A 12,719-nucleotide genomic window follows, 5' to 3' on the forward strand; every position below is an offset into this window, starting at 1 on the left:
GGGACTTATGTGGGCCGGTTAAGACTGATATGAGGTTAGGGGACTTACGTGGCCGGTTAAGACTGATATGAGGTTAGGGGACTTATGTGGGCCGGTTAAGACTGATATGAGGTTAGGGGACTTACGTGGCCGGTTAAGACTGATATGAGGTTAGGGGACTTATGTGGGCCGGTTAAGACTGATATGAGGTTAGGGGACTTACGTGGCCGGTTAAGACTGATATGAGGTTAGGGGACTTATGTGGCCGGTTAAGACTGATATGAGGTTAGGGGACTTATGTGGGCCGGTTAAGACTGATATGAGGTTAGGGGATTTATGTGGCCGGTTAAGACTGATATGAGGTTAGGGGACTTATGTGGGCCGGTTAAGACTGATATGAGGTTAGGGGACTTATGTGGGCCGGTTAAGACTGATATGAGGTTAGGGGATTTATGTGGCCGGTTAAGACTGATATGAGGTTAGGGGACTTATCTGGCCGGTTAAGACTGATATGAGGTTAGGGGACTTATGTGGCTGATTAGGACTGAGGTTAGGGTCAGTAATAATCGAACAACAACGTCTCCGCATTTCGGACGTCTCCGTGTTACCTAATCATAGCCAGTCGGATCCAGGCGAGCCTTCTGGCTCCATTGCATTCGAGTGATAAATAACCTACTGGTGATTAGCGGATGTGCTCAGCTACTACCCTGGGTAAATAAAGTAACAAAAGGGTGGTTAGACAAGAAGGGATGGTCCTTCTGGTCTAACCACCACTTTGTGTTTAGTACCTTAGCCTGGTTTTACAAAGGCATGAAAGTAGCACGATTGACTACATGATGAGTAACATGAATGTCTTGAATTCGGCATACCGGTAAGTGTATTTTTGTGGCAGTGCTCATTTTTTTGGAGGCAGAAGCCAAATTCCAATTCTCTGATTTCTGCCACCTCCGGGCCGCCAGTGTAACCCGGAAATAGTTTGAATCCCAAATCAGAATTTGCTTCTCAAGTTCCAAACGGACCCTTACAGGTGTGTAACTCTGAGAGTATACAAATGTACATTTGAATAGGTAAATAGAAGTCCAGCACGCTTCAGCCAGTAGAAGGTAGAAGGGCTTGTTGGTGCTCAACAGGGACAACTTGCATCAGAGAAAATAACAATATCTGGGCACTGCCCAAATAAAAGATACATGCTACTGGTCTGTGTTATGCAGGGGTGACTGACGTTTCCACATTCGTCTTACTCTCCTGAAGTGCCCAGATATTATTATTTTCTCTGGTACATTTGAACACTCTCAGAATTAGGGGGGTCCTCAAAATTAAAATGTCTAAGAATCACTGATCCATCATCAGTGTCAATACCCTAGGTGGGGTTGGCAAAATAGACCGAAATGTTAGGAAGGGACTGATGGACAAGAAATCCAGTATAAGTCATTTTACAATTAGTTGCATGCTGAAAATAGCCAATCTACAAGCCCACAACGCGTCGCAGCGCTACGCGTTGTGGGCTTGTAGATCGTCCATTTTCAGCAAGTGAAAAAAAAACTGTCGTTACGACAGCATCAAGGGCAAAAGGCCCGCCAAAATACATTTTGTTCGACTAAATGAACTGATTTAGTCGACTAAAACCAGACTTAACAATTAAACATTCCGGGTGACAAAAATGTGACTAGGAACTAAATGAAAACTATTAAAAAAACGAAAAAATCTGCTGCCAAAAAAAAGCAACACTGACCCTCGGGAATGGCGGCCACGGCGAGAGCCACGGCGATCTTGAAGTAGTAGACGGCGCCGCGGATCCAGGAGCCTCCGTGGACGGGGTCGTTGAAGTGTCCGATGTTGATGACCCACACGGCCACGCAGATCAGAGAGATCACCTTGGACAGCTGCTCGGCGAACGCGTCCAGCTTCTGCTGCAGCGGCGTCTTCTCCTGCTCCGTGGCCGCCATCTCGTCGCGGATCTTCCCGATCTCCGTGTTGGTGCCCGAGGCCACCACCACGCCCACCGCCTTCCCCGCCGCGATGTTGGTACCCTGGAGGAGACGCACGCCATTCCAATGTCATCAACCATGCGATGATCACAGGTATGTTCTTATCAAGAGGCCAATATGGACATTTCCTACACACTGCCTAGACTGGAACCCACCTATGCTTTCTATGGCATCGGTATATTCAACTAGATTAGGTCGGGGCCACAACTGTACAATGATTGTGTGTGGAGGGCCGCACAGCGTGCGAGCGACATTTTTTGGATTCTACAAATGTATTTCGTGTTCAAACACAAAGATTTACAGGCTAATACATTTGTGCACAGTATGAGCACAGGGTGATATGTCTATACAAATATATGCTAGCCTATACCTTAGACTAAACCTATTTGACAGAATGAGCGCCAACACACACACACACACACATTTTATTTTAAGGGCCACTAGGGGGCGCTCCGCGGCCGCCAGTTGAATAGCCCTGTTCTATGGCATAGGCAGCTCCCGAAACTACATGCAGCTGCAGGACATGAGACTAATTAATTAGAGCGACAGAGAGAGAGAGAGGAGTTTGTTAAATTGACGCACACACGTACACACACACAAAGGTGCAGACGATCTGTAATCAGCATAGAGAGAGAGACGTTTGCTCTATCTACTGTATGCCGAATTGAAGTGGACTTTTTTTTCTCTCCCAGGTAATATAAATGTGTGGGTTTCCGAGGCTATATACTGCCTAACTCGAATTAGGCAGAAAACATGGCGAAACTGCGTTATACAACAACTTTAATACAACCGGTTAAGACTGAGGTTAGAGTTAGACTAGGGTTATTAATAGCGTTAGTAGTCGGACAACGTGCCAAACACGACGTCGGACAGTGGCTGACAACAACATCAAAATGGCGCCACTGCATGGTGTTGATAAGGGCTGATGAGTGACGACGGAGATTAAATATGATAACGCTAGGAAATGGTGGATGACATGTCGCTTGAGCTTATAAAAATCATATTTTCCGGTTTAAAAAAAAGTTAATTCAAGCCATGGCTTGTATTTTTTAATTGCTTTAACTTGCACAACGGGAGAATGACGCAAACAAAAAAGTAAAATAAAACACAACAAACTCGTTGAGCAAATCATTTTCAGTAAAAGTCTTCTGGCGTGTTTTGTCACATGGAAAGCATGCTGCCATGGAGCCCTCTAAATACATATTTACCATAACTACATGGACCCGTTTTCATATAATGGGCCACGCAAGTCGGGAACAATATAAATCGGTAATGTACGTTGGGAATCATTCCACTATCCGCTTATGCAATACCTCCAAATATGACGATATTTGGAGTCATTCGGTGAGCTGGTAGATTGGCTAATTCTCACCATTTGTCCTTCAAGGAAGTACTCATGGGCCTAAGTGTTGAATAAATATTAATGCAAATATGTTTTCCATTAAAAAAAGGAAAGAAACAAAGGAGAAGAGGATGTGTGCCAAAATGCCAGGAGGAGTGCTTACAGAGAAGAGCATGTTCTTTTTGTCCTGGTTCACAGCACGGGGGTCAGGCACAGGGTCAGTGTGCTTGATCACAGACACAGACTCGCCTACGGAGACAACAGAAGGCAGGAGGTCAGTTACTCAACAGACACAGGACACAATACAGTACAGGTCGTAAAAAACTCAGGATGCTGTCAAAACGGTTGTACTCGAGCAACCAGTTTAGCAGCAAATGCTATTAAAAGTTCACACGTGTGCTATTGAGAAACAAAATAGGGATTGGCATTTGCCAAAGGTCACAGATCATACATAAATGTCATTTTGTTCCTTTTCGCTAACTAAGGACCCCCTCGGAAATTAGATCTTTACATCTCAAGGGGTTTATAATTATATCCTTTTAATAAAAGGTACTATACTATATTTGTATATTACAAACATTCTTCTTGGTAACAGTAATATAAATTAGCTCTCGGACTATAGAGGGGGGGAGGGGGAGCGTGGTCTGGTATGAGAATGTTGAGCAACCTCAATCCAGGAATTTGTAGATCATGTGATGGGAGAGAGAGAGAGAGAGAGAGGGACATGGATGATAGCTAAGCCATTGTACAGCAAACACATTAGCAGAGCTATACATAGACAACATTTTCTATCGGTCACGCTGCGCCACAGTTTACAATTACCGGTACTGCTATCAGATGCGAGCGAGGAAATCGCTGCAGTCGGGGTGGAAACAACATGTACAAAAAAAAATATCTGTCCGCTAAAATCACAAGGTCAAAACAAGCTTTTTTAGAATAGATTTTAGATTATTTACGTGTGACGCTGTAGCATGACGGAAGGAGGGCGTTAAATTACGGAGAGAAGAGGTTTCTGCCCTACGGCAACGAAATAGAAACTAGGGCTCCGCAATTAACCCATTGAGACCGCCGAGACCAGATTCTACAAAATGTCTTCTGAATCATAACGGTTTTCTGAAAAAAACCTAATGTTTCTGTCAGTGGTTCTCAAAGCGTTTCATGTCAATGAACCTAAAACAATATATGTAATTAGTCGCTGATCCCCACCTGAAAATATGTTCTTCCAGGGACTCCCCCAAGAAGCAAAGATATGAGTTAAAAAAAAAAAGGTTTGTGGTGAAAAACTATATATTCATAGATCTGCAATTTTTCAGCTAAATCATGGTTAATGTTGTTAAAAGCTACGGTGACACAAATGCGTTCCAGGTCTTAATAGGTTCAAAGCTAATGTGAAAATGCTTACATTGCTGGATGTGGTTAATTGTGCACTCTTTTCCATCTATCAAAATGTCTATGCAAGGACAAGGAATGCTGCCAGCTGTGATTAATCTGGCAATCAACAGAACATCTTACCGGTCAGAATGGATTGGTCTACCCTCAGGGTTGTGGATTTGATGGAGCAGATACGAATATCAGCAGGAACCTTGTCTCCAACTAGAGGGGGAAAGGTTTTAGCACAATTAGAGATAAACATGCAGCAACTAAGAAAAAAGTGGAGACAGAATGTAAACACACACACACACACACACACACAGACAGAAGATTTGCAAGCAAAGTTGAAACTTGGAACCGCTTGCAACAGTCCACATCCAGGCCACGAACGGAGGTCGCTTATTGTTCGTTTCCATAGCAACAGCTCTCGTCACGTCAGGACAATATACTTCTTTGATGCTCAAACGCCAGCATCTGACTGACAGCACAACAATCTCTCCTCTATTTAGCTATGTTGTATACTGTATATATTCTGCTTTATTCCCATTATATTGGAGATAGTTTATTTAACCATACAACTATTCCAGAATCTGCGAGAGACTCAATGTAGCCGGCATCATCAGCCACCCTGTAATATTTCACTGCAATGTTTCAAAATGGTTTCGTCTCCCGAGCTAGGCTTATAAACCCAGGGAGGAAATGACCACTGTGCCACAGAGCCAAACGCATGTTGTTACCAGCGTTATTATCAGATGACATTTGCCTAACTATGTTATGGAGTCCGCTGTTGTCGGTCAGACAACATCCGTCATTCAAATCATCATGAAAGTCAATATTTGCAGATGAATCATCATGCTGAACTGAAACAGACCTTTGGCTTTCCAAATATGACCAGCTTCTAAAATACACACAGTCCTGTCAGAGTACGACAATAGTATGCAGCCTTGGTTAGTATTGCTATCCAGACAAATAACATGCAGTCATCGTATCGACCAAGAAGAATGCATGAAGTGAATTATTAGTATTATACATTAAATGCTTCCTCGTCATGGTAGAAATGTTGGCTTTAAGTGTCTTCGGTCGTTCAGTTTGACAATTTGGAGAATTAGTACCGCCTCTTCTGCCAAGCCAAGACGTTTTTATGCTATATGGGTCAAAAGTTTTTCACTTTCCTTCGGTCTGTTTTGCTTTCTCACGGTAAAGCATGCCAGTGTTGTTTTTGGCAGCAAATTTTGGCGACGCGTTGTGAGCTTGTAGATCGGCTATTTTCAGCATGCAAACAAGTGTAAAATGGCTTATACTGGATCTCTTGTCCACTTGTCCCTTGACTCCCTTCCTAACATTTTTGTCTAGTTTTTATTTGTTGACGAAATTGTCAGTATATTTTGTCTTAGTTTTTCTCATCGTAGCTTAGTTTTCATTTAGTTTTTGTCGGTGAAAAAAGTTAGTGGACAAACATTTTTTGTTGACGAAATAAACACTGCACGGCATGCAGCGGCAGATGTACATGTACTGTAGTAGGTAATAGTTTCAGATGTACTGTAGTAGGTAATAGTTTCTTTGCAAAATGTGACATGTCTGACAGGTTGGATAATAATAATAACAGCTTGACCTTTTTCCCCATCACACAGTGTGACATCTAATGAACAAGAAAGCCAGAATCGTGCAATGTGCAAACCCCCTAAGGGGTTCCATCCCCACTGGGACCGGCAAACCGTACTAAAAATGTCTAATACTCATGGCACTGTTAGATGCCGTTAGCTAAATGCCAGAGCTTGGTTTACTGTCGTTTGCTTTAATGCCCGACAGTCAAAAGGAAAGGCAGTGCAACCTTACGTAATTCTTGGCTCCACAAATCGGTTCGGAGGATACCATGCCGTTTCCAACAAGCGGCAGAAGCTATGTCCATGGGGCCCTACTACAGTCTAAAGGGAAACGTTTAAAAGGGACGAGGCTTTCTCTGAGTTCAATAGGCAGTCAATCAGTATCAGCTTGGACTGCAAATGCACAGCAGCTCCTTTCAGCACCGCTGGTAGTCTTTCACTTCCTTTGCTAGAGGCAGAGCAGAGGGACGGGAGGAGGAAGGCCAGAGAAAGAAGGAGAGGAACTAGAGGGATTGGAAGGCATAAAAAGGCCAGTGAGTCTCAAAGGAAAAGGCCAATTTGAGCACATCGGGATTGCAGTGAGTGACCCAATTCAGCCTCGTAATACTACATAAACTAAGGCAGTGGAAACTAGGGAACTGGCTCAGGTCGTCGTGGCACAGTCCCCCTGAGCCTAGCTGACGTATAGACCTACTTTGTTAAAGATGCAAATTGTCTCGGATGGGTATTCTGAGGCTCCCCCCCCCCCCCCCCCGCCCCTCACCAGGACCTTGTTTTACATAATCGTGAAAATAACTTAATTATACTTAATTTGTTTGACCAAGTATACATTTGCCCTCACACAGACAACAGAGCTCGAAGAAGAATGCACCTCACAAAAATGTAAAATCTTTTCGGGCCAAATAATGTGAAATTAAATTAGTTAATGATGAATACATGACTGTGAGAGAGAATTACTGAAAAGAAGTAAAGATAAAAGTGTAAATAAACACATTTAAATGGCACAATTTGCTTTTCAGGGATACAAAGGGGTGGAGAATAGCATGAGAACAACAATGCAAGCAACACACAGCCAAACATGGTTAAAGTATTTCAATATGTTCCCCCAATGCGCTGATCAGGCTTAACTGTGGACAGATGATATCAGCTGTTTGCCTGTCCATCCCCATAGTGCAGGAAGAGGTAGGGGATAACGCCAGCCACTGCATAAAGACCCCACCATGCCCCACCAACCCATCATGTCAACGCAATCACTCAATGGCAACTAAACTCTCTCGGAACTCACACTTGTACAACTTGCCTAACCCTCAATTAGCGGCTTGGGGGTCTCTAGGCTTGCACATAATTCTCACTTAAGGTGTGACAAGTCTCATCGCAGACATAATACATCCTTCTAGCCTTGGCACACAGAGAGATAACGGCATGTTGTGAAACTTGTGACTGAGAGACGACCCAATAAATGTACTGGCGGTCGTTTGATGCCAGCCAGGAATGCATGCCATGTCAGTCAACTCAACGGGCATTTTCCAATCGTGAAAGAGGGCGATACTTTTTTTTCTGAGAAACACCCGTGTCAAGTTCTGCTGCATCTTCCATTAAAAGGACCTACAACATGCATTTTAAAACTGTTTTTAATATTTAATATAATGTCCCTCAAAACGTATTTCTAATGGTTTGAGCCTAAATCCCCACTCTGATATGACCAGTCCATGGCATTTCTTTCTGGCCTCTGAAGCAGTTTTAGCTGCAGTACCACAATGTCCTGAGGTGGTGGGGGCGCTGATATGCACATTATTTTATCTTCGAGTCATTATAATACCAATGCTAGATAAAGCCAGGCTTGTTTCCATTTCATGCCAGGAAAATCAACAATGGTGCATGCTTTTGGTTAGACATACCATTGGTCCGATATCTCAAACACTCAACCTAACCCTAACCTCCCACGGGGCAGCACACCTAAACCTAACCTTAACCCTCTCCCAAACCTTAACGCACCCCTCACCAACCTTAATCCGGTCGTCTTAACACACCCCTCACCAACCTTAATCCGGTCGTCTTAACACACCCCTCACTAACCTTAATCCAGTCGGACCAATGCTATGTCTAACCAATGCTATGTCTAACCAAAGTATGCCTCCCGTGGACATTGTAAACAAAGTGGAAATGCAAATTTGGAACTGAAGCCTGAATAGGGGGAGGAATTATACAAAGTAGGGTGATACAGATGACATCACACATACGACCACCTCAGTTTATAGGCCATAGGGGCTTTCCATAAAAGCCCCTATAAAGCCAGATTTTTTGCGTATTTTTGTGAAAACACACAGAGGAGCGCAAAAAACACAAAACATTTGAAAAGAACATGAATTTCATGTTGTAGGACCTTTAAATGCAGAACAATGGGTGCAATATTCCCCTGACCCTCCCTTCTCAGAAGGCCAATGTATCACTGACAATGGGGGAATGCAGTTTTGGTGACTAGTGCAGGTACAAAAAAAAAAAAAAAAAAACGATCAACGGAATTTCTTCTAAATGAATTGAAGCCAGTCCTTGGACGAAGAAACGGATTAGCGAGCGTTTGTTGGCTGGAGAGAACAAGACCAAAACACGATGTGCTTCCCAGAACACCACCAAACTTAACAGCCACATCCTACATGATTGCATAACACTTCCTGTGTAGAGAGACATTCAAAGTGAGAAACATTGACAACTTGGTATGAAAAAGAAAACTAAACATTATGACGTTGAAACAACAAGACACACGGGAGATAAATCGCACTTGATATGACGACTCTAGAAAACGTGATCCCAGTGTTGGGACACGTCTTCGTACAAAGCTAAAGCGAGAAACGGCATGCGTCTCTCAGACACACTGGCGACGCAGTGTCATAAGCCTGTGTTAAACTGCAGACACGCTGTAATTGAAGTGTGTGTATATCGTCTGTCACATAATGTCAACATCCTACTTGGTAGCGGTCCAACAGGGTCCTCAGGCATGGCCACCTTCTCACCTCAGTGTGTGCCAACATCACACACAGCCTCCATGCTTAAGAGCAGAGTGGGAAATCCCTACCATATACAATCACCAACGCTTGCAATGGAACAGATATATATATATATCATATATGCGGTATATATGTATTCCACTCGTGTTCTAAAATGTTGCTGGTAAAAAAAAAAGAATAAGAGGGTACGTTTCCTATCCTACTTCACATGCATGCACAGTGCAAAATGAAGAGGCTCAAAGCAGGAACGCAATGAAGATATGACTCCCAAAGGTGCCCTTTAAAACTGCCACGTTGAGGCTGCCGTGCAAAGAACCAGTGGCTAGTGGCAGCTTTCATTGGCACATGGAGCGCATGCATGTCCGTTGGCTAGGTTTTCTCCTGGCTGGTCAGAACAAGGCCACGACGACGAGGCTGACTGAAACAAAACGCTGGGCCTGTGTACATGATTATTAGCCGTACATTTACATTTATTTCCCTACCCTGCCAACGCTGCCATGTTAAGGATTTAAATACAGTGGTGGAACACATACATTTTTGGAAAGTCATTGTAGGCAAAATATATATATATAAAAAAAAAGTACAATAGCCGGCCTGGGGCCATGGCTCAGCGGTCCTTGGCACCGGCACCTTGGCTGGTAATCCAGTCTGGCAGTGTGCCGCGGGTTCGACTCCTGATCCCAAAGACCTTTACTGCATGTCACCCCCCCCTCCACCCATCTCTCTCCTCATCTCCTGTGATTGTATCACTCTACAAAAAATAAAAATAAAGGCGAAAGCCATAAGCTCACATTTTTTTTAATATTAAAAAAAACTTAAGAACTTTCTTGATTCTTGCTCACATGTGAATCTCTTAAAGTCTCTCTTGTAGCAAAAACATGAGTAACTCAAATGAATTGGACAGCCAACTAGTAGTGTCTGAATCTAGATCGTGATATTTTTCTGATTAATCGTGCAGCACTACTAAGAAGAAAATCGATAATTGTAGTCCTAGTTTATGTTTTACAAATCACGGACATCGTCTTTGACCGTGGTTCAGCCAATAGTTACCTTCGACCTTGCTATGTCAATAGCATCTTCGATGGGCTTTCACTTTGACTGCATCTGTTTTGCATATCAAACAGCACTCTGAGCTTCTGGAAAGGTTTTCTGTTGCCATAGTAACACAACTTGTCCCAGGACTGACTGCACTGGAAACACAACAGCTCTTCTTGTCAAAAACATCCAGAGCTAAGTGGACTTAACGACAAAAGTGGAAAAAGCAAGACTGGACATACAGTAGATTGTCACAGAATACAAGAGAATCATGTTTTAGACTTTGATTTCCATCTACACTTTTTCAAGAGGTTTAATACATGCCACATGTCATGCGTAGCATTGCCAACCTTTAACGGGATGATATGGCTAAATGGCTATAAATCACAACCTTTTGTCTTCGCTTCTAAACTGTTGCCAAAGTCATGTTTAGCATAGCAAAGGTGTCATTGTGAACAGTACCAGGATATGAAACCTTGGCAACAACGTGCACGCACACACAGTATAATTCTCTTCTCTTACTCTGCCCATCAATCATGATGATGTATGAAGTGAGAAGGTGAGAGGGTAGAGAGAGGCCTGAGCAACAGTTGCCTGGGAAAACAGGTCTCTCTCCACACACAGGCGTATAATCAGGGCCGAGGCGCGAGGACAGCTCAGAAAACGTACTTACGGTGCTGTCACTCTCTCGTGTCTTTAATGTCAGCACTTTCTACGTCACTGACCCCTCATTAAAGCCTGCTCACTCGGGGTCAAACCAGCATATCTGACCTGTCGCATTCTGACAGCATGGCACAGATGCCCGGTACTCAACGCAATAGATACCCAACTCAAGGCCAACATGACTACCATTACCATGGCAGGTTGGTACGCAAGAGGAATGCCACTGCATGAGCTGTGTGAAACTGACAGTAGCTTGTTGGCCTTTTGTTTGATTGATTGATTGAAATATTTATTAACAGTTTGCAGAATTACAGTACATTTCAAGCACAAACTCAATACAAAGAAGCAATAGTGATGTATTCAATATAACATAATCCATGTAGCAGTGATGTTTTCGTCGACTAAAACTATGACGAAAAATGTTCGTCGACTACCTTTTTTCACTGACTAAAACTAAATGGAAACTAAATGAAAACTAAAAACTATGAGACTAAACTAAAAGACTATGACTACTAAAACTATGACTAAATATACTGTCGATTTTGTCAAAGAATAAAAACTAGACTAAAATGTTAAGAAGATCCAGTATAAGTCATTTTACACGTGGTTGTATAGACGAATAGACGATATACAAGCTCACAAGGCGTCGCAGCGCGACACATGAGCTTGTAGATCGGCAATTTTCAGCATGTGAAAAAGTAGCCATTATGACGGCTTCATGGACCGCCAAAATACATTTTAGTAGACTAAACACTAAAACATTCCGGGTGACTCTAAAATGTGACTAAAACTAAATGAAAACGTTTTAAGAGACTATGACTGAAACTAAAATAGAAATGTTCTGCCAAAAACACTGCCGCCATGTAGGCCCTATATACTAATGTAGTCCAGGCATTGGAATGATCACTTTTATTCAAAGTGTCTTCAACAAACTTTCAAGTACAGTGTAGCTCGGCCAATCAGTTACCACTCAGGTTGGGTTGGCCAATCAGGAACTTCAAATGGCTATTCGGCACAAACGTGATGTGAAGTTTCACCAAGTCATGATGAAGCAGCGGGTCGGGTTGGCCAATCAGGAAAGCCGATGCATGCATACACAGTACACATGCACAGCACACGCGACAGAGCGATCCACAGTAGGACAGATATTTGTGTGGGGGGGTTTTGTTTGATGGAGGTTGAAGGGTTTCATGAATGAATAGATATATAGATAGATGAATTGTGTGCGCTACACAAGAACGCTGATATACACTGACATACACAATGCAGGCAGTGGCTCAGGAGAAGAGTGTCCGGTAGAGCAGCCGGATGGCCCGGGAACCACAAAGTTCCCAGTTGGATCCCTGTGGGCTCCCAGAGTCAGTGTCCAAGTGTCCTTGAGCAGCACGCAGAGCACGGTTTCCTCCGCCATCGGTGTGTGAATGTGTGCGTGATTGTAACGCACAATCTATGTAAAGCAAGCGCCTTGGATAAAAGCGCTATATAAATGCACCATTTATGCACTTGCATCAGATCAGCGTCTGATGCGATTGCAGTTTCTCCCTGCCACTAGGACTAAACCATTTCGGAACTTCTCTCTCTCTCCCCCTCTCTCTCTCTCTCTGTCTCAGACAACCAGAGATACCATAGTTGTACACCTGGCTGGACGGACCAGACTCCCGTCAAAGAGAGAGACCCCTCCTTAGTGACAACACACACTCGCCAGACCACACAAAATGCCAACATGCCATCC

At 43.4% G+C, this 12,719-nt stretch overlaps 1 protein-coding gene across 1 annotated transcript in view; it reads right to left on the bottom strand.

The window, feature by feature from the left end:
* Positions 1-12,719, bottom strand: part of LOC308317253 (sarcoplasmic/endoplasmic reticulum calcium ATPase 2-like) — a 45,783-nt gene that overhangs the window by 17,406 nt on the left and 15,658 nt on the right. Inside the window, exons 7-9 of the mRNA XM_080766108.1 lie at positions 4,822-4,902; positions 3,473-3,558; positions 1,712-2,009 (exon numbers count right to left, since the gene is read on the bottom strand). Of these exons, the coding sequence (XP_080622234.1) occupies positions 1,712-2,009; positions 3,473-3,558; positions 4,822-4,902 (465 nt within the window). The remainder of the gene's footprint in view (positions 1-1,711; positions 2,010-3,472; positions 3,559-4,821; positions 4,903-12,719) is intronic.

This window comes from Protomyctophum bolini (genome assembly GCF_963924005.1).
Source record: "Protomyctophum bolini genome assembly, chromosome: 6".
NCBI lineage: Eukaryota > Metazoa > Chordata > Actinopteri > Myctophiformes > Myctophidae > Protomyctophum > Protomyctophum bolini.